This window comes from Aulostomus chinensis, chromosome 23 (assembly GCF_037954235.1).
Source record: "Aulostomus chinensis isolate RoL2024-O1b breed Wild chromosome 23, RoL_Achi_v1.0, whole genome shotgun sequence".
NCBI lineage: Eukaryota > Metazoa > Chordata > Actinopteri > Syngnathiformes > Aulostomidae > Aulostomus > Aulostomus chinensis.
Genome location: NC_141342.1, coordinates 20963102 through 20990487, shown reverse-complemented (window position 1 = coordinate 20990487; position 27386 = coordinate 20963102). Strand labels below are relative to the sequence as shown.

The 27386-nt window shown below is 45.6% G+C and overlaps 1 protein-coding gene across 3 annotated transcripts in view; it reads left to right on the top strand.

Annotated features, from left to right (window-relative positions):
* rnf213b (ring finger protein 213b) overlaps positions 1-27386 on the top strand; it is a 34987-nt gene that overhangs the window by 4761 nt on the left and 2840 nt on the right. Inside the window, exons 8-61 of one of the 3 annotated variants that reach the window (XM_086196443.1) lie at positions 355-561; positions 644-857; positions 947-1002; positions 1077-1242; positions 1318-1467; positions 1835-1933; positions 2005-2133; positions 2234-2399; positions 2491-2664; positions 3282-3425; positions 3500-4131; positions 4386-4545; positions 4630-4847; positions 4925-5068; positions 5860-6012; positions 6102-7380; positions 7632-7816; positions 7913-8065; positions 8312-12067; positions 12162-12298; positions 12385-12483; positions 12560-12672; positions 13241-13354; positions 13484-13527; positions 13627-13783; positions 14919-15054; positions 15275-15451; positions 15549-15682; positions 15804-15979; positions 16062-16265; positions 17187-17374; positions 17460-17580; positions 17986-18086; positions 18554-18733; positions 19022-19167; positions 19264-19363; positions 19904-20015; positions 20398-20596; positions 21068-21261; positions 21591-21713; positions 21942-22043; positions 22116-22364; positions 22436-22520; positions 22720-22754; positions 22844-22947; positions 23030-23174; positions 23265-23427; positions 23515-23609; positions 24645-24893; positions 25747-25879; positions 25972-26055; positions 26374-26557; positions 27003-27204; positions 27297-27374. In XM_086196443.1, the coding sequence (XP_086052569.1) occupies positions 355-561; positions 644-857; positions 947-1002; positions 1077-1242; positions 1318-1467; positions 1835-1933; positions 2005-2133; positions 2234-2399; positions 2491-2664; positions 3282-3425; positions 3500-4131; positions 4386-4545; positions 4630-4847; positions 4925-5068; positions 5860-6012; positions 6102-7380; positions 7632-7816; positions 7913-8065; positions 8312-12067; positions 12162-12298; positions 12385-12483; positions 12560-12672; positions 13241-13354; positions 13484-13527; positions 13627-13783; positions 14919-15054; positions 15275-15451; positions 15549-15682; positions 15804-15979; positions 16062-16265; positions 17187-17374; positions 17460-17580; positions 17986-18086; positions 18554-18733; positions 19022-19167; positions 19264-19363; positions 19904-20015; positions 20398-20596; positions 21068-21261; positions 21591-21713; positions 21942-22043; positions 22116-22364; positions 22436-22520; positions 22720-22754; positions 22844-22947; positions 23030-23174; positions 23265-23427; positions 23515-23609; positions 24645-24893; positions 25747-25879; positions 25972-26055; positions 26374-26557; positions 27003-27204; positions 27297-27374 (13048 nt within the window). Of the gene's footprint in view, positions 1-354; positions 562-643; positions 858-946; positions 1003-1076; positions 1243-1317; positions 1468-1834; positions 1934-2004; positions 2134-2233; positions 2400-2490; positions 2665-3281; positions 3426-3499; positions 4132-4385; positions 4546-4629; positions 4848-4924; positions 5069-5859; positions 6013-6101; positions 7381-7631; positions 7817-7912; positions 8066-8308; positions 12068-12161; positions 12299-12384; positions 12484-12559; positions 12673-13240; positions 13355-13483; positions 13528-13626; positions 13784-14918; positions 15055-15274; positions 15452-15548; positions 15683-15803; positions 15980-16061; positions 16266-17186; positions 17375-17459; positions 17581-17985; positions 18087-18553; positions 18734-19021; positions 19168-19263; positions 19364-19903; positions 20016-20397; positions 20597-21067; positions 21262-21590; positions 21714-21941; positions 22044-22115; positions 22365-22435; positions 22521-22719; positions 22755-22843; positions 22948-23029; positions 23175-23264; positions 23428-23514; positions 23610-24644; positions 24894-25746; positions 25880-25971; positions 26056-26373; positions 26558-27002; positions 27205-27296; positions 27375-27386 lie in introns of all 3 variants that reach the window. The other 2 variants (XM_086196444.1, XM_086196442.1) reach the window with 2 other exon arrangements.

The following is a 27386-nucleotide window of genomic DNA, read 5'->3' as shown; positions in this document are numbered from 1 at the left end:
CATTTTTGACCTCGCCACTTAGAATACTCAGTGAGCGTTTCACACAGGTGCTTTGAGGCTAAAAACATCCAACAAACCCCAAACTGTTCTACACAGGTCTGCCCCACCATGAAACTGGTTCTTCCTTGGCCACTGCTACATCACTCCAGCAGGTTATTGCGTTTGTGCATCCTGCTGACAGCCCGGCAAACAAACAGCACTGATCACACAACCTCCCGGCAGAGGTCATGAGGGAATGCTCAGAGAGGATGTTTGCAAATCAGAGACTTTCCTCAAGGGAATCCAGACAGCACCTTGTTCTCGTGGCTGATGTCTAGGTTACTGGTGAAGATGGTTTCTGTTTCCTCACCACAGTGTCGTGTTGGCTCTGATGAACTGGTGCTGCCAGCAGGGGGTGCCAGAGCTGGTCCTGCTCCTGCCTCTGCTCTCCAGACTCAGACAGCCAGGAGCCGACGCAACAAAACTCGGCCCAATTGTGGAGGAGGAGAACTGGTCAGGACTTGACCATGTGTCTTTCAGCAGGTTCAGGGAGACATTACAGTTCTATCCCAGAAAAAGAGAGTGAGTGTTGAAGCGTGAGTAACCATTCTGTTCCTGAGGGCGGCTGATTTGTGTTTGATATTATCTATTTGTATTTGTACAGGAAAGTACTTCATTTGATTGGAGCACACTTGGATATGGCTGAGGAGACGCCGCTGCTACTCATCGGTTGGTTATCTCTCGTTGCATTTGAGGATCTTCAGGAATTCTCTGAGCTGACAGAGATACCTGCACAACACCTGATCCAGAGTCTGATGTACAGGCTCCGCCAGTGCGCTGAGCCGAGGGATAACAACAGAGCAGAGGAGAACGTAAAGGTGGAACAAACTAGAATGATAGTTAATTACCATGCCGGCCGTGTGTTTTGTCTCTTCTGAGCATGTCTGATCATCTCTCCTACATCCAGCACACCCTGAAGACCCTGGGACATATACTGCAGAGGCTCAACAAAGAGAGCGACAGGTGACAACATCTGGAGGATGCTTCAGCTGTCAGACATTGTGTGTGCTGTAATATTTTTTTGTGTGTGTGTGTAGAATGATGGAATCTGGAGATATGAAGCAAGTCTTCATGAGCAGCCTCAATGTGGTGAACAGCATGTGTAGGATGGTGCGACGTGTCTGGTGGTACCAGGCAGCAGTCTTGTCCTACCAGCTGGTCTTGAAAACCGCAGAGATTTGGCTTGCAGCTCTGAGAGAAAAGGTGGAAATCCCTTCTGCACTCAGACAGCCCGATAGAAATAACTGAGATTAACTGCAGTCCCTATGTGCCTTTTAGTGTGCTGACGAGGAGTTTGAGAATTCAAAGCAGCAGCTGCTGCAGCACCTGCACTCTGTGCAGCAGCAAATCATCAAGTGGAGGGATGAAGTGCTGCAGAGACCTGTCCTGACGGCGTCAAAATCCTTCACCTACCTGAAGGAAATTGAGGTAAATCACAGCCAAGCTCACTTGCTCCCTCTAGCCTGTCTTTAGCTTCCAGGATTGTTACACTTGAGTTGGTCAAAATCCTTTCATCACAGGAACATAATTTGGCACATGGTACGGTACTTGCTCTCACTAATATTACATGCAGGAAATCTCTTCTTCTCTGCACTAAAACAGTAGTCTAAGCCATCTGAGGAAGTTGTACTGTTCTTCCACTGACTGTTGTAGACATACACACTCGGTAGGGTATACACTTGTTCTTATCTTGGAATCAGGAAGGAAAAAATAGAATAGGAACATGTAGAAATGTGTATTTAAACTTGCAGTTTGACTAGTTTTGTTTGAGCTGCTATCCATGTTGAATCATCAGATGTGGGACGCACTGCTGAAGGTGGAATGCTCCAATGGAGAAGTTTCATCCCAGTGGAGGATGGACGTGAAAAAGGATTTGATGAAGAGGATATCAAAGGTAACTAAAATCTGGATAACACGCACACATACGCAAACGAACAAATACAAAGAAAGATGTTGTCATTGCAGGAACGTGAGGAGGACAAAGTTCTGGTCTGCTGCTTGGAGTCACTCTTGGCCGTCATTAGGAAAAGTCATGAAGTTGTACAGACATGTTTTAATGAGCTGTGCCAGTCTGCCATCAAAACCATCTGCCAGGTGCGAAAACTCTGACTTTAACCAAGCAAGCAAGGCCACTTCAATGCCAGTATTTGAGGGGGTGAAGGGTCACCCTGATCCATGTGTTCTTGTGTTTCAGAGGAAGCAGGAGGGAGACCTGATGAGGACTCTGGCCTCTCGAGTGAAGGACATCCCTGATGTGGTTCTGTCTGCTGTTGTTGTTGAGTCAGCTGCACGATTTAGAGACAACTCGGTGCTCTGGTTGCTTGACCCGCAATCGGCCCTGAACCACCTCTTATCTAACGGTACTTTATTATTTTTAATGTGTGTGTGTGTTTTCCTGTGTCTGAGTTGATGATATTAATGTTGTATAATGGTCATAATGTAACTTTGTAGTTGAAGGCAACTGGAGGTCAATCCAGGTGGACGACACTGCAGCAGAAGTGGTCCACAGAGGCGTGACCACGCTGACATCTCTGGTGAAGTCTCTGCTTCAAGGAAACATTTCCCTGGGAGACATCCAGACCTGCCTGAGATACAGGGACCAGTTCAAGAGACTTTACCACCAGTGTAGGAACTTCCTTTATAAACACCTCATCCCGTGAAATTCATAACATTAACGTTGAAATCTTGACTCTGTCAAACAAGAATTTTAAGAGGGTAATTGGTCTTCATCATCAAGGTTGAAAATCTCCCTTCAGCTGGTTCTTATAGTTCTGGAGACGATCTGTTTAAAACACTGAGTTTCAGCTCCTGTTTGTTTAATCCCCACCTCCTGAATGCCCAGTCTACTCATGATTGGATAGATGGCCCAAGCCTGAGTTAGCGCCTCAGCTCCACCATGAATATGACCGCTGTCACCCAAACACTTCCCCGCTGCATCTCTTGGTACAGGAACCTGAACCGTATCAGCCTAATAGCTCATCTTACCACATCCCCCAGTCTGTGGGGGATTAGCAACATGCTAATACAGCGTTCATCTGGCCAAATACTAAAATGACAGAAAACGTTGCGAAACTTGCCGCTTACAAGTTTGAAGTAAGTTAAAGTGGCATTGATCCATCATTGGGACATTAGATAACCAGTAAGGATCCCCCAAAAGCAGCATATGCTGTCTTTATTGCTAAAAAGACAAGGAAGCATGATTTCTTCCATCTTTGATGCTAGTTGTGTAATATCTTCCACAGACAAGAGGAACGTCGGGATATCATCTGTCGAGGGGGAGGTTTTGTTGGCTCAGCGAGAGAAGGACTTGAACTCGTTCCTGCTGCGCAAACAGCAGATGGATTCACTAATAAAGATGATAGCGAAGGTCACAGAAAGCATCACAGGTGACTTGAAAAGAAAAAGAGATTGCTTTGTTTCTGAGCCACTTTCTTCAGTAAACTTTTTCCCGTTGAACCAGTTCCTGAGATGTCAGCGCTGGAGGAGCGGCACAGTGCAGCGACCCAGGCTGTGAGCCTCAATAAACTGGTGCTGGTCCAGTCCTTCGATGATCAGGGAAACCTGAGAGTGAGGGGCCCTCTCCAGGCCCCATGGTATAACACCAGTATGAATGTCCTGAAAATGGCCAGCGAGATGCACAAACTGCTGGACAGCAACCTCATTCTGTCCTCTTGGGTCAAGAGGGCTGGAAATATGGTGTCCATGAGGCAACAGCACTCACTCCCTGCCTCAGTATCCCTGACCCAGATCTGCAACAACATCTGGGAGCCGCTACTGTCAAATTTCCATCAGCTCAGTGTCGAAATGGCAACCGCGGACATCACCTTCCAGCAGCTGGATCAGGTTTTGAAGGACATGGGTGACCAGGGAGATGGGATTCTAATTAAGAGAGAGTTGAGTCTGATGTCAGAGATGCTCAGTGAGTTGGAAGAGCCCAAACCTGGGGAGAACTGGGTGGAGCTGAGACTTGGTCAGATCCAGGAGTATCGACAGCTGAAGGAGGCTGCAGCTGCCGCCAGCGTAATACTACGAATAGCTGAAACACTGAAGCTCACTGGAAACTTTGAAGAAATCAGTTCTCTCCGTCAACTGGTAATACTCGTGATCAAACATCAACTTAACAGTATGTACGATGAAACTGAGTTGAACTGAGTAGTGGGTTAGCGAAAAGGAATGGTGCCAGTGCCTTTGGGCATCCCATTCAGATAAGTTGAACAGAATGAATGATTTGGACATGAAGTCTGGTGCCAGGCACATTGAGGGCCTTTTGGTGTAACAAATGTAACCAATTCAAGAATCTCCCATTCCCTTTGTTATTTGAATGATTTTTTTTCTCTAATTAACAGGAAGAAAACAGATTTAAGCAGAAGCTCCTGGGGTCTCTTAGCGATGACCTGTTTTGTGCCGAACAGCACCTGTCCACCATCACCAGGCAGCACACTGGCTGTCTAGAAGAGTTTCTAGACAGCCATGCTCTGGTCAGCTGGGTTAAGAAGAACCTCAGAAGTAAGAATGAAAATGATAATTTATTTGAAGATGTTGCTCTTTTTTCTCGTTGCCTGCACCTCACCTTTTGTGTCCTCTCAACAGATATGAGCGATGTGAAGGTCTATGCCGAACTGGCTTCTATATCTGCTGGAGAGAATGACACACAGGTCGACCAGGTGGTCTGTTTCCATGACGCGGTGATGGGCTACAGCCCGCTGCTCTACACCCTCTCGCCTCAAGCCGGTTTTAAGGAGTTCATGAAGTGTGCAAGGAAGGTGTGGGACTTCATGAAGAAAGATGAGAAGCTTCCAGACAAACTGGTATTTACCTTTCCCTTTTATGTAGCCATTAAAAAGAGGGCCTGTAACTGTGTCAGACTGACTGTTTTGTTTTCCAGAGAGAATCTACACGATTGCTGAGCTGGCTGAAGGGACTGAGGGAGACTCACGGCTCTGTGGAACAGTCATCCCTCTCTCTCGCTTCCGCCATTAATGCTCATGGAGTCTATCACATAGGATGGTCAGATGGAAACACAGAAAAGGTTCGTGTTTTTCTAGTCACACAGGAAGTTAACATATCCATGGGTTTCTTCGACCAAAAACTAGTAGGATTTTTACATTGGCGTTTGCGTCATTGCCAAATAAACACAGGCAAGCAGAAGTTTGACAGTTACACATTTTGTACAAGGATCTATAATAATGAGAATTGCAATATGTTGCAAACAAGTTATTTTATGATGTTTGACAACTAAATGCAATGGTTAGCGGTAAAAAGCTAATGTTAGCCTATGAAGGGACTACTCCACAGTTACATGACTTACACATCACCACCATAATCTTCAGGCTTCTTCTGTTTTCCCCTGGTGACCTTTAATGACCTCCACGACCTCTGTAGTCTCCTTTAGACACTTTTTTAAGTTGCATTCCAGGAGTCAAAATTCCCAAGTTTGGGATCTGGCCTTAGTTTCATTCTCAACAGGAGGGTCTTCATGAAAGTACTTTTGAATTGATGCAGTGATGAAAAGATATCTAGATTCGCCTCTGTAAGAAAATAACTACATGAATCAAGAATTTTGTACTTGACTTGATCCAGTCTTTAAATTTCTTTTGTGTGAGTTTATTCATGTATGTGCAGAATGAATTTGATAGTGCTTTATAAAACATGTACGACCAAAAAAGTTATTGTTTTCTGTTTAAGTAGGCGACCACAGCAGTTTCATCCTGATGAACTCCATTTGTTTTACCCCAATCACCTGTAACGTCACATCTTAAGATTATCAATATTTCAAGACCATGAAAATATAAATTAAGGCATTTTCACTTTGATTTGCAGAGGTGTCTACAAAACATGGTACGGGTAACAGTGAAAAGTGGCAGAGAGGAGAAGAACTACAGACTGGAAGAACTTCTGGAGCTACAGAATAAACTCATGCTAATGTCATCCAAAGGAGAACGTGGCAGGGAGGAAGTCACCAGGTTCGCAGAGGTCAGTGCCGTTTATAGAAGATGAGACACAAGGAGGCACCTCTTACCGTAAGATTGCCTGATAAAACCTTTTGTCCACATGTACTGTAGGTCTTTGAAGGAGTTCAGAGAGTCGGTGCAATCCTTCTACAGATGCAAACATCTGGCAACATGCTCTTCAGGGAATGGCACGCTCAAGTCCTGTGTTGCTCAAGAAAGCAACCGTGCGTCAGAGTCACTTTCTTATCCCTGAGGGCTAGAGAGATGTTGCTCCATGGCGAGGTGACGGAACAGCTTCAAAAGCTTGCTCAGTCCATGGATGTCTGTGAGAAAGAGTGGCGCTCCTTCATCAGTCAGTTGCGCTTTAAGTTCAACTTACTGAACCATTACACCTCAGAGCAGATGGTGTACATGTGCCACTGGGTGCACAAAGTGTGTCAGCAAAAGGCCTCAGTTCCCAAACAACTCTGGAATTTGCTTTTTCCCATAAAGCCCCTTTGCACTCTACATGATGTCAGACTGGCGTTTGCTCGTGCAGAAAGTATAATGAACAAGTCTCGTGAAATGGATTCTGAACTGTCCACGGACATGATTCCACCTTCATCAGGACACAGTGAAGAGGACCTGCAAGAGCTTGACGATTTGATTCAGTTTTCATCCGAGGATGAAGATGATTCTGACAGGAAGGGCACATCACCACTCCAACACACTGATGATGGGGACAGTCTTGAAAAACTCTGGACACGATTCAAGGAGGACATGCCGAGCTACCTCGACGAGTACTTGGACGTGTCAACTCTGGCCCACTTCCTCTCATGCCTTTCTGACATGAGCCAGCAACACATGATCAGGAACTTTCCCCGGGCTCTCCAGGAGGGAAAACCCAATCTTGTGCTTTGTCCCAGCGCAGAAGTTTTTACCACCGTCCTATCTTTTTACATGCAGAGTCCAGAGCAGCCCTTACCTTCTGCTGATGAGGTTCTTGTCTGCAGAGAAGAAACGTCAGAGGAGGAGGTGGAGATCTTCCTCCGCAGGGCTCTAAGACAAGGCTCTGAACAAAGCAGGCAGAAGATATACTCTCTTGTCAATCCAGGGCTGCTGGGATACGATGTCAGTGTGGTCTTGGGGGAGCTTTTTGAGGACCTGGAGAGAAGTGCCAGCCCACATTATCGTCTGGTAATAGTCAGTCCCGTGGTTCACCAGCACAGGTATGTGCCCTCTTTCTTCAGCAATGACAAAGTGCAGGCTGGTGTGAGTCTATCAGCAGACATGGCCAAGAAATATCTACGCCACCACTTCACCCAGAAAATGCCACCGCAAAACCCAGTGGCTCTGGTTTCTCCAGATCAGCTCTCAGTCTGGATGGTAACATCTCTCCGCCCTGCAGTGGGTAAGACTGATTTCTTATCCTAAGTTATCATTATAATTCAGTCGTGTTTTAATAATGTCCACTTGTCACATTTCAAAAATTTTAAGCAACTATTTTTCAATAAGGAAAAACATTGCAGTTTAAAAAAGCACAAAATTTAACTATTTTAAAAAATGCTTAAAAAAAATCTAGCCTTATTGGATTTGAGTTGCAATTTATGTATTAATTTATACAAAAATCTTGACATAGTAACTTTTTTTTTCTATCTCTAGGGAAATCTCTATATGTTGATCGTTTGTTTGAGAAGTTTCTGCAGAAATTTCCCTCCCCAAAACGTATTAGGATCCGAATTAACGAGCCATGTATTGATAAAGACTCTTTCATGGAGTATCTATCAGAGAGACTAGAACCCTTAAGAGAGCACGATCCTGTTCTCCTGCACATTGATACAGCTGGAGTAAGTATGCAAGCATTCATCTCTGCACTTAGAACTGTTTTATATTTATTTTTGTGTGTGTGAGTGTGTCATTTTTGCCGTTTTGTTACTTGTCAGGTCCGTTCAGGCCTGGAGGAGATCCTGTTCCAGTTGTTGGTTCTGGGCTGTTTGAGCAGCAGCCATGGCATTCTGTGGAGAAGAAGTGTAGCTCACTTGATTACAGTTGAGGTCCTGAGACCATGCACATCCCCTCAAAACCAGCCAAAGCAGGTAGCAATGTCTGTTAGTCATAGGTTAGGAATTATGTTGTGTAGATCCTCTGCAATTTTGCCTTGTAATTTAATTAGAATTCTGTAAAGTCTCAGCTTGCAACAACTCAGAAACATGTAACTCAGAAACATGTTATTATTAGTCCTGACACTTAGTCTTGACCCAGTCTGATTATTCTGAACTGGAATGTGAAGCATTGTGGAGTTTCATTGATGATTTACATCTGTGTTTGATTTGCTGTAGCAGACAAAGCTTGGACTTCTTGACATTCTGCCTACCATCCACTGCAGACCTCCAAATGAGGTGAAGCATTTGTTGGCCAGGAGGGGGCCGAAACCAGTCTTAGATCCACTCATTGATGAGCAGGAGTTTTGCAGTGAGGAGATTAAAAGACCCTATCAGTATCTGAATCGCTACAAAAACAACATGGATCTGGATCATTTTAATTATCAGGAACGAGAGAGGACAGATCCCATCGATTGTCTCAATATCTTCCTGTCATACTGTGGAATGCAAAATCCATCATGGGCTGAACTGAAGAACTTCTCCTGGTTCCTCAATGTGCAACTGAAAGACTGTGAGAATTCAGTTTTCTGTGATCCAGATTTTCTGGCTGACCAGATGCCTGGTTTCAAGAGCTTTGTTGTCAAGTTCATGATTCTGATGGCACGAGATTTTGCCTCACCCTCTCTGAACACATCTGATGAAAGTCCCCTGCTGCACATTGATAATACTCTTGAAGAGGATCTTCTTGCCCAGCTGACAATTCGTAAGCACTGGGAAAATGAGTCTCATCCATACATTTTCTTTAATGCAAACAGATTCTCAATGTCTTTCCTTGGCTTTAATGTGGAGATGTGTCCGAGACGACGTACGCTCAATGCAGTCAACCCTCACACTCATGAAATCATTCTGCAAAATGTGATGTCAGGAGAACTTTTTGAAGGTTTGAAACGGCAAAGAATTTCTCTCACTGAGGACTTTGATCAGTTGCCTCGATCCGACAAAATCAAGAGGATATCAAATGTCGTTGGTGCAAAGAGAGGAATGTTGGACAAAGAGTTCGATCCGGACCCAACATATGAGCTCACTGCTGACAATGTGATGAAGATGTTAGCCATACACATGAGATTTCGGTGTGGAATTCCAGTCGTCATCATGGGAGAGACTGGATGTGGAAAAACACGATTGGTCCGTTTCCTTTGTGCTCTGCAGAGAGAGGAAAGACCAATTGAGAACATGGTGCTTGTTAAAGTCCATGGTGGAACAACATCAGAGATGATCTACAGAAAAGTAAGGGAGGCACAAGTTCTTGCTGAGAGGAACTATAGAATCCATCATCTAGACACCATTTTGTTCTTTGATGAGGCCAACACCACTGAGGCCATTTTTGCCATCAAGGAAATCCTGTGTGACCGGACAGTGAAAGGGGATCCTCTGAAGAGCAGTGGCTTGAAAATAATAGCTGCTTGCAATCCTTACAGAAAGCATTCACCTGAAATGGTGGAGCGTTTGGAACGTGCAGGATTAGGATACAGAGTGAAAGCGGATGAAACAGCTGACCGGCTTGGAAAAGTGCCTCTGAGGCAGCTGGTGTACAGAGTTCACCCTCTACCTCCAAGCATGGCTTCTTTGGTTTGGGACTTTGGTCAGCTCAGTGATTCAACGGAGCTTTCCTACATCAGACAGATCGTACAGAAAACAGTCAGTGACCATCGTTTGCCAATGGATTGCAAGAACATAATCTCAAATGTGCTGGCAGCCTCCCAGATGTACATGCGAGGTCGAAAAAATGAATGCAGTTTTGTTAGTCTCAGAGATGTGGAGAGGTCTATGAAAGTACTAGTTTGGTTTTACCAGCATAGTGAGGTTCTTTTCTTGAACTGCAATCATCTCAGTGAAGTTTCAAAGACACTGAAGTGCTTGATTCTTTCAGCTGGCGTCTGCTACTACCCATCTCTGGTGGACCGAGAGGAGTACCTCTCTTTCATTTCCAAGCACTTTCCAAAACCTTTACATTCATCAGCAGCCTTGCAGGAAGAGATTTCAACTTGTCAAGACTTCTTCCTTCAGAAAATACAAACCAGAGAGACCATAGCTAAAAATCTTGCCCTTAAAGAGAATGTCTTTCTCATGGTGGTTTGCATTGAGCTCAGGATCCCACTCTTTCTGGTTGGAAAGCCTGGCAGCTCTAAGTCTCTTGCAAAAACAGTGGTCGCTGATGCAATGCAAGGCCAGAACTCCCACTGCGAACTGTTCAAGAAACTCAAGCAAGTTCATATGGTTTCTTTCCAGTGCAGTCCTCACTCAAGTCCTGAGGGAATCATAGGGACATTCAAGAACTGCGCTCGATTTCAGAAGGACAAAAACATGGAGGAGTATGTATCAGTGGTGGTGCTCGATGAGATAGGACTAGCAGAAGACTCTCCTCAGATGCCCCTTAAGACCCTTCATCCTCTGCTGGAGGATGGCTGTATTGACAATGACAAGCCAGATCCACACATGAAAGTTGGCTTTGTTGGCATCTCCAACTGGGCTCTCGATCCAGCAAAGATGAACAGAGGAATATTTGTTTCAAGATGGGATCCAAGTGAGGACGAACTTGTGGAAACTGCTAAGGGAATTTGTTCATCTTCCAACCAAGTTCTCCTGAAAATCAAACACCTTTTCCCATCTTTGGCGAAGGCCTTCTTGATGATCTGTAATGAGACCTCAAAGAATCAGTTCTTTGGCCTGAGGGACTATTACAGCCTAGTCAAAATGATTTTTGCCATTGTGAAGTGCTCACAACAAGAGCCGAATGATGTGCAATTGGTAGAAGCGATCCTGCGCAACTTCAGCGGTCAACCAGAGGGTTTTGACCCTGTCTCATTTTTCCAAGAGGTTCTCCAAAACATTACAGAAATACCCAGACCAAGCACCTTGCAGATGGTGAAAAAGAATCTTGATCATGACATGAACCAGGAGAGCCGTTACCTCCTTTTGCTGACCACCAACAATGCAGCTCTCCATATCCTTCAGCAACAGATCTTTGCCAAAGGAGAATATCCACCCCCCGAGATTATCTTTGGCTCAGGCTTCCCAAAAGACCAGGAATATGCCCAAGTCTGCCGTAATGTGAACCGAGTGAAAACATGCATGGAGACTGGTCGTACTGTCATCCTCCTCAACATGCAGAATCTTTATGAAAGCCTCTATGATGCCTTAAACCAGTACTACGTTTACCTCAGTAAACAGCAATACGTAGATCTAGGTCTTGGCTCCCACAGAGTTAAATGCCGTGTCCACACAAACTTCAGATTGGTGGTGGTGGAGGACCAGAAGAAAGTGTATGAACTCTTTCCTGTCCCACTTATCAATAGGCTTGAAAAACACAGGATGGACAGGAGCACAGATCTGACGCCATGGCAACACAGGGTTCTCACCAAACTCAAGGAATGGGTGAAGGAATTCTCTGGAGAGGCATCAAAAGATTTCAGGTTTTCTGATATTTTTGTCGGCTTCCATGGTGATGCCTGTGCAAGTGCCCTCTTGCAAGCACTAAAGAAGAGAGCACAAGACGTCAGCCTCAAAGAAGTAAGACTCTATCTGCAGGATGAAAAAGATTTTGCTATGGAAGAAGTAAAAGCAGCACCTCAGTCAGATGGAAACAGAGGGGTAAATGATTGGAGGGACTATCAGTTGGATGAAGCAATGGACATAGATAGAGCTGGAGAAGACTGTGAAACTGCTATGCTTGAAAGTGGAGAAGGGATGGAGACTAAAACAGATGTTGGGTCTGCTGTGGAAAATGAGGAAATCAAAGTCTTTGAATTAGCCAAAGTTCTCTTATTGAACTGTGCCACTCCTGATGCTGTGATGAGGCTGAAGAAATCTGATTTATCAAACCAAGAGAAGGACCAGCTCCAAAGAATGTACTTTGAGCAACACCATCACCGCTCACTCCGTGATTTCCTGGAAGATTTCCTGTACAAGAACCAGCAATCTGCCAAGTTTCTGGAGGTATGCTACAAACCCCATCTCAGATTTTATTCCCTGCATTACTTTACACCAGATGTTGACTTTGTTGTCTGCTTCTGTTTTGTTTGTTTTATAGATAACTACCTTCTCCAGCCTGCTGACCAGAGCAGATGTCAAAGTAATAGCTGAAGCTGTGAGACTTCAAATGAAAAATATCCTCCTGCTGTCGCTCCACCAGTTTGACACTGAGGTCTCCTTCTGCAGCAAGATAAGGTACTGCAGTGATGCAAATGCTAAGTTTTGATTTACTGTCATTTTTGGTCTTTTGTTTAGTCTCCTCCGTGTCCCTTCTATGTCAGGGGTTTCCTTAGAGACGCTGGCCAAGATCATCACATTCTGTTAATCCAGATTGACCTCGAGGAATCCCACTGCTGTGACGAGCTCATTGCATCAGCAAAGTAGGGCTCAATATCGGGCTGTAAATTCAGTGCTTCCCCAGAGAATTCATGTATTGATTAACTGCTCTTCACCCAGATATTGCACCATGAACTACCTGATGACCCAGGACAAACAGACTTGTTGGGTGATTTTTATTGTTAAGGTTTCCAGGATGCCAAGTCAATCTCAGTACATTGGTTTCCAAGGAGGTTTGTATTAAGTATTATCATACTGATATTAAGTCATATCTAGGCACTCCATTACCTTATAGTTTTATAGTACTTTTTCCATTGTTTTGTAAAGTGTTGGAGGAACAGGAATTACCTTTTTGTGTACTGGCAATGGTTCCTACACATTTTAAATCTTGTACTCCCTGACACATTCAACCTCCTGCTGTGTACCTCCTCTGCTATTGCAGATTGCACTTCCACTAGCAGCTAGGCTAGCATTGCAAACATTAGTGCCTTCTCTGTCAGACACAGTCCTGAAAACCAGATTGTTTTAACAGATGGGACTTGGTCCTCATCTTTTATACCATGTCAACTTCCAGTTTCTCCTGGTACCTTGAGTGTGGGGCGGGGTTGTTTTTAACCAGTTAACCATATTTGAGTTAGTTAGGTAACGCATTGGGAGCTAAAGGGCCATATTTTTCCAAGCTGGGAGGATATGGACATTGGCCCTCTGTGTGTATCCTCAGAGGGCCTTCTAGAAATGTTTGTTTGCTGTGATATACTAAGCATGAAAAGATAAGAAATTGTTTTGTTTTTCCACTTGAAGGAGTCTGGCACTCGGTGCATATTGATGACTTGAGGGATTCACACGACATGAGCCTGAACTTGCTGTGTTTCTGTGGAACTCTCATCAGCAACCTACTCAGCCCGACCCTGTCAGGTAGCAACTTTGCCTCCTCTGATTATTAGCCAGTGCATTGTATTTGAAGTCAGAGTAGAATGTGGTTGTATTATTCTGTACAGAGCAATTAATACATAAAATAGCACAGCATTATTTTTCCCTTTACAGAAAACCTCAGCGACAGAGACACAGTGCAGGAAGGACAAGACTCTGTGAGTTTTACAGTTTCCCTGTGATGGAGTAAAAAAATTAAGGTTTTTGAATTTTTAATGTTTTAAATATGTTCACCATGTATTTGTGTTTGTATGCAGGCCGTGAGGCCCCATCTCCACCCCCTTGCTTTAGTGACATCATGCATCCAAAAGGCTGTGGGTCTGTTGAGGGACCCCGATGGCGTGGCATCACGAAGCATGCAGAGGATGCACATCCTTCTGACTCTTCTAAGGACTGGTCAAGACCACTTGCGGGGTGAATATTTCCATCTGGAGTTGATTTGAACTGTAACTTTTTTTTGCGTACTTACAAGTTGACTTTTCATGGAGGTTTTTGTGAGACATTCCTTCCAGGGAACTGTATCTAAATATTATGTAATATTAAGAAATCGGTTAGGGAATCTGTCTGTTGTTGTAGAGGAACTTTGTGTGATGAAGGCATTGGTCAGACACAAGACACAGGCTGGAAACTCAGAGATGGCTTACACTGGACATGTCTGATACAGATGTTCTAGGTTTGCTGTGAGATGAGGATGAGTCAGCCCCCCCAGAACACCTCCCTCCCCTTTTAAACAGTCACACTAATTATGTCGGGCGCTATCAGGAACACCTGATAGATAGACCTTCACGTAGTCTAAACACAGCGATGCATCAGGATAACGCTGGCGTTGTGAGTGTCAGCTTTACTATCAGTGAGTGTTCTAGCAACGAAGTTACGATTATAAAAAGAGGTATGGCAGACGACACAGGTTCACGCCCAGCCTCAGGTCAAGGCCCGGGGTCAGATCAATTATTATCCTGATAGATGAATGATGAGAATGAGGCCCAAGGAAGTAAGAGGAAGGGGATGTACCAGATAAAATTCCTCATCAGTTGTCTTGGAAATGGCAGGTGGAAATCGTCTCCAGGAGGAGGAAACCAGTCAGTGCTTTTGGAAAAGCATCAAGTTGAGGGATGCACGGGTATTGTATCGTTTTGCTGAGATCCAAATACTGAAATTTAATAACTGATTTGGCTAATAGCCATGATTTATTGATCCCGATTTATTGTCATAAAAAGAGTTTATGCCAAACTCACATACTGAAAAAAACATGTAAACATTGGGAATTCAATTGAAAACCCACCTTGATGAGGATCCGCGACAGCATCTGCAGATACCGATGATGTGCCGATACTGTCGTGGATCCTCATCAAGGTGGGTTTTTGATGTTTGAGGATTTGGAATATTTATCCTCAGACAGTAAAATGGCGGGAGAAGGACTCGTAGTCACATGGTGAATCTAGGGAAGATTCTAAGTTTTAACTGGGTTTTATCGGAACCACCAGCAATTAACATTCCATGTTACAACATGTTAAACTGTTTCTGCTGAAACCTAGATCTTGTGTTCTAGCTCATTTTCAGAGGGTGCTGTTGAGTAGACTGTCCGAGGCGTTGGCACACCAGGAAGAGAGAATGGACTGTCCTAAGGATTGGGTGGGCACACAATCAAAGAAACGCCAGGCGCTGCAAGAAGGGGGAACTTTAAGGTAATGGTTCAGTCTTGTTTGCAAGTTGACAGGATACCTGAAGATTCAGTGTCTTATTTGATTGATGTGGTTTGTCTGTCGTTCAGCAAGAATAAGTCTACGTGTTATTTGAAGCAAAAAGTTTGCATGTAGGCTGCAGTCTGTGGCCCCGACTGTTTCTAGGTAATGTTATTAGCTTCAGACAGTTGAGTGTGACTCCTTTCTTGTCTGTAACGCTCAGAAATACCCTGTGGCGCCATCTTCAGTCCACTGTGACTCCCATCTTTGTCAGCATGTTGGAAATCATGGACAGGTATGCCAATCTGGACCTGCTGTCGAAGGGCAGGTTCAGTCAGCTATGGTTGGACATCCTGGCAGATTCACAGGTTTTACCCCTAACACCACCCCAAAACTCAAGGTATCGTCGGTTAACCTCGATTGATCCTAATTTACAACTTTCTAAGTGAATGTAAACCAGCTGCAAACTCATCTTCTTATCTCACCACGATGTGTAGTGAGTCTGATCAGGAGGTGCTTGTGCAGCACTACTTCATGTTGGATGGTAAGGAAAAGCCGTGTGCCACCCCGTTCAGCTGGCTCTTCAGACTGCACCTTGAAAACCTGTGGGAAGAATCTGAGTTCATCCCAGGTTTGTCTTGGATCTTATTCGTTGAAATGAATCATCTAAACACAGCTGAGATGATAGTTTGACTTTGACCATGAAACCTCCATGGGAATTACAATCTTCCACTCTTTTGACTGCACCTCAGTGACTGAAGAAGGCGGCTTACAGAGGGTTGTCCGGTTTGTGAGCACCTTCAACAGCAGCCGGTTGTGCGGCCACTTAAAGAACCTGTCTGACGAGGAGCGATCACAGCTCAGCCACCTCTATATCAAAGACTTTCTACTGCTTTCCCTGAAGATCAAGTCAGCGGATGAACTCGAGGTATAGATATAGATATTATGGGATACATATTGAGGTGAACCTAAGCAGTGTTTGACTTTTGGCAACCTCCTGTCACACGCAGGTGTTGACCAGGGCCATGTTGGGCTGCATATCCCAGCTTCAGAGGGCCATGGGTGTGCCTCCTGACTTGTCTCCTCCTTGGGTCACGGCTGCTGCCAAACATTTCGCTCTCCGACTGGACATGCTCTGCCATATATTCCAGCTGCAGCCGCAGATGGCCACAGATCTGCTTCAGAGTGGGACAAAGGGGCAGCCTCAAGAAATGGTGAGAACATCGTGTTCGAGCCTCTCTGCGTCCGCCAAGTAGGTCATGTTTTTGCTGCTGTTCCAGCAAATTCATGCAGAAACTGCACGTCTGAATTTTCAAACTTGGCAAATGTTGCCAAGAACATATTAAATTTTGGAACATATCCATTAAACCAAGAATGAAATTGCTTCCTTTTTTGGGGGCTCAAGTTCTCTCAAAGTGCCATCATCATCATCATCATCATCATCCTTGTGGGCGGTGCTAAGACAGGGCGCAGCGATGGTCCCCTCGTGTTGTCTTCAGGAAACCTGTTGTCATTGTATATTGTTTTCATCACTATTCACAGAAAAGACCCAACAGGCCGGGTTTACATAGCAATGCAAACCTTCATCAAGACTTGAGTGTGTAGGTGTCTGCTTGCTAGCTAGCTAGCTCAGAGGTTGTTGCTTCACGCAGGGAGGAGGACTTCGACAAAAAGTCAGAAGGGGTTGTAGCTGCAGACTGACATGATCGCCAGTGTTGAGCTTAAACCTATGCCATTGCCCTGGGAAACTAGACCTGAGCTGTCCTGTTAGCCTGACCTCTGCACTCGTCCTCAGTCACGGTGCCTCTCTGTAGCTTTACATGGACAGAAATCCTGCCTTAAAATGAAGCCGGTCATGAGGAGCCATTGCTAATTTGTTCGTGTGGTAGGGACATCACACATGAGAGACTATCAGTAAATACAGAACTTCTCTCTGAAAATGTATCAGTTAGTAGGAATGCTCATTTTCATCAGTAGCACTTAGGAAGGGAAGAAAAAGTAGCAAATTCATAACATACAAAATGATAAATATAGAAATTATACACAGATGTAGAAGGACGGAATACAGAGTTCTGGTCAACAGCGGTCACGGGTCTGATTTACCATGAGCCACGCGTCTGTCTTTTATTTGGCAGCCGGAGGACATTGCAGCTCTTGGTGTCTGTGTGGAGCAAACCAAACCAAACACCGTGACTTCCCTGCACCAGTGTGAGTCTTTCGTGAGTAGGGTGGAGCTTCTGCAGCCTTGTCTGGACCGAGCCTTCGGTCAGAAATACAGAAGCCTGTTTGGCCCCGATGGGCTGCAACATCTGGACTCCATCAGGTGAGTCTGGTTAGATGTTTGGTGAGAATATCGCCGCCCACTGTGAGTTTCTGTGGGTCGTTTATAACTTCGTGTCCACCTCCAGGTCACTGTGGTACGGGATGCTGGTTGTTTCGTCATTCATCCAGCACATCAGTGGTAAAGTTAAAGAAGACGACTTGAAATTGAAAAATCTGGCTTTCAGACACTGCAACCTTGTCCTGAACGTAAGCATCAGGGGTTTTCACTTCTACATTTCCTTCCCGATATTCCCAAGGATGTAAACCTTTATTACTGGTAGAGGAAGTCATAGTGGTCTTTCTCACAGTGGAAACCTCCATTTAAAGCAATACTTCAACCAAAGAGTGTATTTTGCCTTTCAAGTACCCTCAAATAGGTTGTGCTGTTGTTAGCTGTCAGTCTATTGGCTTCTAGTTAAATTGAATTTAGCATTTAACATTCTGGAGACACAAAGAAACGGTGCAGGGAGTGCAAGGTACGTATTGGTGAGAACTTGAAAATGGTCCAATGTCCAGATAGTCCTTCAAACATCAAGTAAACTTCTCGTTGGACTGTGAAAACAAACCGTCAGACGGATGGAGAACGAACTTTTTTTCTCATTTCATCAACAGCTGATGCAGGAGTCAGGTGATGTGAGGGGCGTGGAAACGCTGCAGCAGCTGATCCGCATCCTCAATTCTCTCCACGAGGAGTCGTTGAGCGGGGACCTGAGGTCAGGGTCTGCCTTTTCATGACTATATTGTTTTTAATTTTAACTCTTTCCCCACCAGCCTTTTAAAAAAGTTGCCACCTGCATTTTTGAAGATTTTCACTCAAATAAAAAAGGTCCCCAGACTATCTTGTGCCATAAATATGAAAAAGTGGGCCTGGTGCAGCACCACAGGTCCCCTGGAGAACCACAACATCCCTCAGTCTGCTCTGTCTTGGTTTGTTTTTGGACCTGGATGTGCAGTGTTCCCCCACAAGGCCCACAATAACGCCCTCTACTGCCCGCCAGTAATTTCACTGATTGCCGGAATATCTGATCCGTGCAGGGGAAGATGAAAGAAAGTCACAGCAACATCGCTGTTCTAAACAACAAATTGTTCAATCTGTGGAATAAAGCAACAAGAACGACTTCATCTCTTTCTTATCTCAGTGACTTGACTTTTCTCCCACAATGAATTTTTGTTTCTGAAGGTTTGGAATTTCCTGCCCAGTTTGCCTGGAGGAGCTCACAGATCCGTGCGTCCTCCCCTGCCAGCACGTCCTCTGTTTGCGGTGTCTCCAGACATACATTCAGGCAGAGAGACACTCGTGTCCTACATGCAGGAAAAAACTGCCGCCAAACTTCAAACCAGCTGTTTCTGAAACCATTCAGTGAGTGCCAGTGTCGTAGAAATTAGTTTAGCGTTATCACAAGCGGATTCATAGCAGATTATAAAAAAAAATTACAACTGGGATGAAAACAATGTCCAACAAAGTGCAGGGCTCACACACGCACAAAAAAAATCAAGTTGTCAAAATGGTCAAACAAAATGGCAACAGAGTGAATCTTCAAACACCGGCTGCTGCACCAGCACACCGATGAGGATTTATTGCAGTATCAATATTTTATCCGAGCCCTAATAGTAAAGGGTCAGTGACATGTTGCTTGTGATGTTTCAGGGCAGCTCTCCAGCAGCAGGTGGCGCTCCGTGAATGCTGTAACTCCTTCTTCCTGGAGGTGGTGTCCAGGTTCTGTTTCTCAGAGGATGAGAGGCCGGGCCAGGGAGTGGTGGAGCTTCTCTTCTCCCTGCTCATCTCTGCTAGCGGTCAGTGAGAGCTCTTCACTTCAGGAATGTCGTAGTCAGAGAATCCAGGCTGCTGTAACAATGATGCTCATCATCGTGTGTGTGCTGATGATGCAGGAGGGGTGTACAGGACCAGGCAGCTCACTCCTTTCCTGGAGTGTGTGGACAACAGTCCAGTGGTTCGCTCGGTGCTGCCAAAACTCCTGCTGCAGTACAGGTGAGCTCGGAATCTGAACGACCTCGGTTCTCAGGTAGAAGTATTCATAACGCTAGAGAAGAATACTTCATTATTAATGCACAGGAAATCAATTTTTCTTCTCTGCTGGACTAACAAAAGATGTTCTGCTGTGCTTCCACGGACCATTTTTTTACAGCGATGAAGAATTGATGGATATGTAACATTTGTGGGCGGAGCTAGGAGTAAGGGTCAAACGGTCATGAGAAGGAAAGAAAAGGAAAAGTCCTGACATTAGAAAATGGCGACTTCTGGCCCCAGAAAAGTTTTTGAAAAACGTTCGTTAGTATCGACCCACTTTAAAACATGTCAAAGTTGCATCATGTAGTTTGTCATCATGAAAATTTCCATCTAAGTCATGGAAATGTATTGAGGTGAAAGTTAATGAGCCCAGTAAGACGTTTCCTGCGGGGTAAATGTCTCAAATATCTCCATCGTGTGAATGTAGCACGGCGCACTGACACTTTACTGAAGTGCCTCGGGACATCCAGACGGTCTGGTCAACCATTTCAAATGTTTCAGCTTTGACGAGGCAATGACTCGCATTCAGACCTACTTCAAGGATCTGAAGGAGAATCTCCTGGACCAAGACGACCACTCGGAGCTCTGCCTGCTGTTTGTCAACTGTTTCCAGGTAAAACACACCAACTTCACTTGCTCACTCTTCTCCATGTTTCGTGTCGTTTGAAAACCTGCCAAAAACCAGCGTCTGGTGTGTCATGAGTGTGACTGTGGCTACAGCTGAGTATGCACTCTGATGGCCACAGCACCCCCTCAGTTATTGCTCATGTTAGCATTAGCATTGCTAACCCTCTGCTCTTTGAGCCTTCCTGTGCGCTAACTCGCTCTTTCTGATCACAGCCGGGCTTTGTTGGATCATTTATGTATTATAATTGATTTTTAACAAACCTAGAACTGGTCTCTGCTCCTGGATGTTCAGATTTACCTGGGAGGACTCTTAATTTGGATCTAGACCACAATAATGGCCCTGATTTGTTCTTGTTTATCTCCCCCAGGACTCGCTGTTGTGGTCAGAAGCAAGAGAGGAGGAGCAGAGGAGAGAAGAGCAGTCACAGGCAGAAATGAGATTCCTGAGCAGAGTCGCCAGTAAACAGATGCCCGACAGAGACAAGAACCCAGCAGAGTTCCTGCTCAGCATGGCCAGGCTGAGAATATGCCTGAGCTCCGCGGCCCGGCTGCTGGAGCGGGCTGCAGGTCAGGGTCTTTGAAGCTGAACTTGAACCACAGTTACTCACAACATGGATTTCCGCAGTCACGTCCCAAACCCAGACGTCGCTGGTATCAGTCAGAAGTGTCGTCACACCAGAAAAGTGACAATGTTTGTACAGGTTCAACTGCTCAGGATATCATACCATCCCGTGAAAGTCTTTCACAATGAGGAAAACAGCCCCGCCTTACCTCAAAAAGTAACTTTCAAAATAAAAACAGAAAATGTGTCTTTAAAAACGTCACCAGTGAGCATTTTGGAACTTTCTGAGCGTGAGGTGTCAGGCGGTGGAGGGTGAAGGGATCCGAGGATGGACTGACTATAAACTCGTGAGCCATATTTTCATTGGCAGTGAAAAGCGTTAAAAAAATGACAAAATATGTGAGTGCTGACATATCCCATGACAGTAAACACATCATCATCCCACAGTATCAACAGTCTGTTTCCTTCTTCAACAGATGTGGGCAGATGTGGAGAGGCTGCCAGGTACCTTCAGCAGGTGAAGGAGGTGTACGAGAACTGCAGTAACGACTGGTACAAGGTGTACCTGCTGAGGGCCCTCTACAGACTCTCTGGTCGGGACTGCATACTGTCCCTCATGAACACCCCCTCCTGGAGGTGGGTCTTCCCACCTCACCTCTTGCGGCTGCAGGTAAAGACCCCCAACAGGAAGAGAGACAGAACACTCAGATGGGACTAAACCAAGATGTCTCATAAAAGAACCGTGTTTCTCTTTTCTTTACGGCCCATGAAAGTCTGAGTTGTAAAGTTCAAATGTATTTCTGTCCAGAGAGTGAGATCAATATTATAAATGTCACCTGAGATGATTGACATTGAGGCCAAAATGGTCTGTGGCCTCAACACATTCCAGAGTTGTTTGTGGTGCAGTGCTGCAGGAGAAGGAATCAGTGACTTAAAGAGCTTCAAACTTGTCCAGAAGGAAAGCAAACCCACCAAATGGCTTTTTTTTTTTTTCACCAGAGGATGTCCTCAAACAAGATGGACCAGTTCCTCTGCTGCGGGACACCTTACCGGACCCTGAGGGACGCCCTGGACCAGGTTCTGCATGAAAGCAGATCAGACGATTTCATGAAAGAAGTGCAAGTAAGTTGGGCTTGAAGTCTGGAAACTGTTATCAATCAGTTACAGGGGAAGCTGTAAGTCAATCAATCAGCGAGAGCACGAGTGAATAATGGCTGAGTAAATAATGGGCTTTTGATACTTCACTCCTAAAACAGACGCTACCAGTTAACAAAGGCTGCTGGTTGTTGTGTGGCCTGTGTTTTCATTATTGCTGATTAATTATTGCACCTGTTTATGATCCTCCTGTAGACGCTGGGAGGCTCTCGGCTCAGTCTCCTGGCGCTGGCTCTGTACAGACGGATCACCTGCCACTACGACTCACCTGACACCAACCTGCGCCTGTCTCCAGAGGTGACTATCGTGAGCTGGCTCTGTAGTGAGTGTGCTGCCTGCATCTGACATGTGGCTCTATGCGGACTACAGGAGACGGGGAGACTGGCGGAGCCTCTGAAAAACGTCAGTTTAAAGGAGTTCAGGGATTTCTGCATGGCACTGCTGTCAAATCAGATTCGTTGGCCGCCCTCAAGTCTCAAGTCCCAGGTGTCTGCAGGCGTGTCTGCTAAGAGACGAACTCTCCTGGAGCTGATGGTCCATCTGGACTCTGTGCTCCTCAGTGGGAACCCTCTCCTAGCTCCTCTCCACCAGTTAGCCTTCCAGCCTCAGAATGCTACAGTAAGACATGGTTCTACTATCAGCCACACTGGGGTCTGCCTGCCATCCGTTAACACACCGTCTCGTCTCAGAACTCCTTCCTGCCAACCATGCCTGACGACCACACCAGTGAAGCCAGAGCCTGGTTGAGGGGAGAGGACCGCTTACAGCAGTACTGTAAGTTTAAAAGTGCCAAAGTGTCCTTGAGCAAGAACCTTTAATGCCTTCACCCACAGTGTTTTCAAGAAAAGTTGCCAGCCACTGCCAGCGTTTGTGAGCAATTTCACTGTTATGAATGCAAAAAACTGAATCACAAATCAGAGCAAAGCCAGAGACGTGTATGCTGTTTATATCACAACCGTTACCTCTTTTGCAGACTGTGCCCAAGGACATGCGTACTTTGTGGGAGAGGTAGGAGCTCTCAGGGTGCTAGCATTCATCTCTCAACATCAGAGAGCAGAGCAACAACCAATAACCGCACGCATCTGTGTCTTTTACAGTGTGGTAGACCGATGGTCACATCAAAATGTTCAGACTGTGGCGCTCCGATTGGTGGGATTAACCACCGACCCGTTCCAGGTGTTTCTCAAGGCGAAAACAGGGGGTAATTAACCGCTCCATAATCAGCTTTGTGACATGTTTTTCACATTCAAGAAAGTTTGATTGACGTGTGTCTTGTTTGACAGTGATCGAACGCGAGCGGGACACATATTAGGAGCGGCCAGTGGAAGGTCGGAGGCCCCGGAAAGACAGATGACCTACGTTCAGTCGTGCATCCTGCGGCTGCTGACACACCTGGCCATGCTGCAGGGCACCACTGGAAACCACAAGGTTAGACGCCACCTGAATCTGCACCAGAGTTGATCAGTTGTGTTGAAACGACGATGCTAATAACACCGGTGTGGTGGTTTGCTATTTCAGGGAGTGAGTGACATGATCCACCCGAAGCCCCCTGATGTTCTCGTCTTCCTGTGGGAGCACCTTGAAAAGGACCTGAGTGTGCTGGGGAACGCTCTGAATCAGAACATGGACAACGTAGCGGTGACGGTTCATTTGATCCTTAATACCTGCACTCTCGCTACAGGTGATACTTAGCTTTTTTTAAGCACGTTGCTTGTTCTGTTGGGAGAAAAAAACAAATGTGAAACAATTCTACTGAATGTCTTCAAAGATCCCAGCAGAGCGAGACCTGACCTGTCCTCCCGACAAGGACGGGGACAGTGGGAGAAGCTCATCCGTCAATATGCCATCGACCCAGTAATCAAAGTAAAGAGAATACTTTTTTAAAAATAATATTACAGGGATTAACTAAAGAAACATACTAACTTTCTGTCTTATTGTTCATCTCAGCCAGATGAAAAGATAAGGACCCTTTTGTAGGGTGATCCACGCTAGTTAGCTTAGCACAATGACTGGTAATGGGTCAGAAGCGTAGGTATCAGCTAGCTCAGGCCCAGGCTAGTTAGCTTAGCACAGTGACTGGTAGTGGGTGGAAGTGTTAGCATCAGCTAGCTCAGGTCCAGGTTAGTTAGCTTAGCCCAATGGCTGGTAGTGGGTGGAAGTGTTAGCATCAGCTAGCTCAGGTCCAGGCTAGTTAGCTTAGCCCAATAGCTGGTAGTGGGTGGAAGTGTTAGCATCAGCTAGCTCAGGTCCAGGATGCTGGTGTCCAGCAGGAATCCTCCTCCTCATCATCATCAGTAGCAGCAGTCGCTCTTCTAGTCCTCAACAAACCTTTGGTTCTGTTGACCCCAGTTCCAGTGGAGCTTTGGAGGTGCTGCGTCAAATCACTGCGCCCAGTCAGGAAAGTAGTTCCGGCTACATGTCTGATTCTACCACTACAACGTCTCCTCATGTTAAACTGGTATTCATCACCAAGGTTACCACAACCCTCCTGATATTAATGCAGGCAGAGACGGAGCTACGCTAACACTTCCCACCCACTACCATTTATTGTGCTAAGCTAACTAGCCTGGGTCTCAGCTCCCTAATGTAGCACAGCAGAGTTGCCTATGTATCTCTTTCTGGCTCTGAAGATGATGGTTCTTCCATTTCACACTCGTAATAAAGCAGCATTGTGAGGCATTTTTGGCTGATGGGAATATTTTCATCATTATTTTGATGTTACATGAAGTTGGCCTCTTTCATTCCTCCTCTGAGGTCCATCCATCCGCTTGTGGACTTAAAGACTTAGCTTTTATTTTTCAGTATTGCTCTCTTCTGTGACTCGTCTGTCTGCCACTGAAATCACGTGTTCTCGTGACATTTGGATCCACAGCAGTTAAAAATTTACTCTGTTTTCAGAATTTCCAGAGGGAGCTTGCTGCAGCTCAGGAGTTAATCAGTGCAGATGATGGACATGCAGGAAGCCCCCTCATGAAGGTCCTCACCGGGGATCCCGGGCTCATGTTGTCGCTCCCTTCAAACTGCCCCACACATCGCTCGTCCTTCTGGACTCCTCCGGAGACGATGACAGTGGAGCGCTTCTATCATTTGGTGGAAGAAGGGCACAGAAGCGGATCTTTACCCCTGCTGATGCTGTTCCTGAAGAAGGTGGAGTGTTCTGATCCACACTAGATGTCAGTAAATCCTGATGAATGTGATAGTGACAGCTGGTTCTCTTCAAACGCCGCTCACTAGAGAATTAGAAAAGACTGGTGGGCTTGTTGAGTCCATTAAACGGTAAAGTATGGCATCCTAAAGCTAAGCTAATGCTACCAAAAATAAACACAACACGTTTCCAAATCAAAACCACCAGCTACCATGGAAAAAAGTGTGAGTGTCAGTTTCTGACAAGAATCGAAGGAGATTTATATCTGAAACCAATTTAAAGATCCTTCCTTAATCCATTCGGATTCTTTTATCGATAGGAAGTTGAGGGATTTCAAATGAGCTGCGGGGGTTGGCGGCGAAAGGAACCTGAATGCCCGGAAGGTTGTTGAAAATATCACTTTTATCACTTCCTTCTTCTTTCACTGAAACATTTTTAGCAACTGCATAGCAAAGCAAAATCGTTGTGGGATAGAAAGTTTATCACCAGCCCTGAGAAGCGCCTTTACGTCTATAATTATCAAGGTTGGCAAAACAACAGCTTTATTCCAGTTCATGAAGTATCGGAAAACAGAAAAGAAACAAACATCAAACTTGGATTCACCTTTTAAAAGAAGAGCTGCAAGTAGCCACTGGAGGGCAGCAATGCGCCTCGGCTGCTAATTCAACTGGAATATTTTAAATGCGTATCACTCTCAGAGCTGATTCAGGCAATCAGTTTGGATTAAATCTTTATAAAAATGCAACTAAGTTTGCACTAATGACTACTGGCTGATAGACGTGTTGATTCCAGCCCTACTTGTGGCTCTGATGTTTGTCAGCATCGCACCAACGCTGCCTGTCTGTGTTCGTCCAGATCAACTGTGTCAGGCAGTTACATCACCTCCCTGAGCTGGCGGCGTTACAGTCCGACCTGCTCAGGGTGCTTCCCGTCACGTCAGACTCAAAGCCTCGGACGATGGCTCAGATGTTACAGAAGACACCGGCAGGTATGTTGTCAGGCATTTAAGGAACTAAAAGTGGAGTGACAGCTATGACAAGTTAGCGATCACGCTGTAAACGTTCTCGTGATCTTGGTCAGGATTCCAGACGAAGCTGCTGCGTGAGAGAGTGGAGAGATTCACCAGCGTGTGGAACTGTCTGAGAACAGAGGTGGCAAACAACTGTAAGTTGCAAGATTCCACCCAGACGTTTACAGAGGAAACGGAGTTTGCGTCCTGATGAGTTGTGACTGCCCTACGCCAACAGCGAAGGGTCGATGACGTGTTTGATCAGCATGAAAAATAAGTTCAAACCAGTCAGAGGCAACACAACCGCAGCATGACGGCAACGCTCATCGCTTCATATTTTCTATTTTACAGGAGATGTATTTCACATTATTGCACGTTGACTTACTGACTACAATATTAGTGTGTGTGTGTGTGTGTGTGTGTGTGTGTGTGTGTGTGTGTGTGTGTGTGTGTGTGTGTGTGTGTGTGTGTAGCAGCAGACTTGGGCGTGGACAGGAACTTGTGTAGTGAAAAGATGACCATGGAGAGTTCCGGGGAGTTTCTGACGCCGTCCCGACATGGTCCAGGCTCCTGTCTCCGAATGTTGGTAGACTTCCTGTCAGAGACTCACAACAGTTTGGTGAGAGAAGCCAGGAGAGGGAGCAGCCAGGAGGACAGGTCAGTTCACCCGGCGTGGAGTTCAGTCCCAACGTTGATTTTCGGACCCTGTTTGGACCCGTTGATCCCTAATGGAACCTCTGTTTCTCCCTTGAAAAAAGATGAATGTAAACTTCAGCCTGCTTTCTTGGCTCTTCCTGCCTTCCAGACTTTGTCTCACAGTACTTGTCTGTTGATCAGTGCAGCATTATTTGCAGTCTTTAGAGACACTTTGTGTGTTTTGTCTTTCAAGTATTCACTAATATGTTTTAGCCATCCGTCTCCATTAGCCTCTAGCTAAAATATACGTGCCTGGCTCTTTCTGCATTCTGGAGTCACAAAGGAGTGAAAAATGTCCTTGTGAGCTCCAGACACTCATTGGAAGAGCAAAATATACTTCCCAGGTGAGGTTTAGCTCTAAAGTTGCTCTGAAACCTTTGGACGTTCTCCTGTTTTGTTTCCCCAGTGAATACAGCGCTCCTCTAGAGAGGATTTCAGAAACACAGCTGACCCTGTGCCACCCAGAACGAGAGCTGCTGCCGCTGGTTTTAGCTCACTGCCAGTACACCTTGAAGAAGGGCGGTGAGACCGACTCCAGCTACGATCTGCTGGGAATCCAAACCCAGCTGGTGCGCCGCTACCTGGCTGGGAAACCACTCATTCAAGCGGTAAACACACCAACTAAGCACACAACTGCATGCAGATTCCAGACAGCATCAAACACTGACGGCTAACCAGCATCCACTTGAATCCAAACCAGGACACTGCGAGGTTCCTGAACAGACGCCTGCAGGATTTCTCCGTCATCCTGACCGAGGTCAGAGAACGGATTCCTCAGGTGAGACCATTT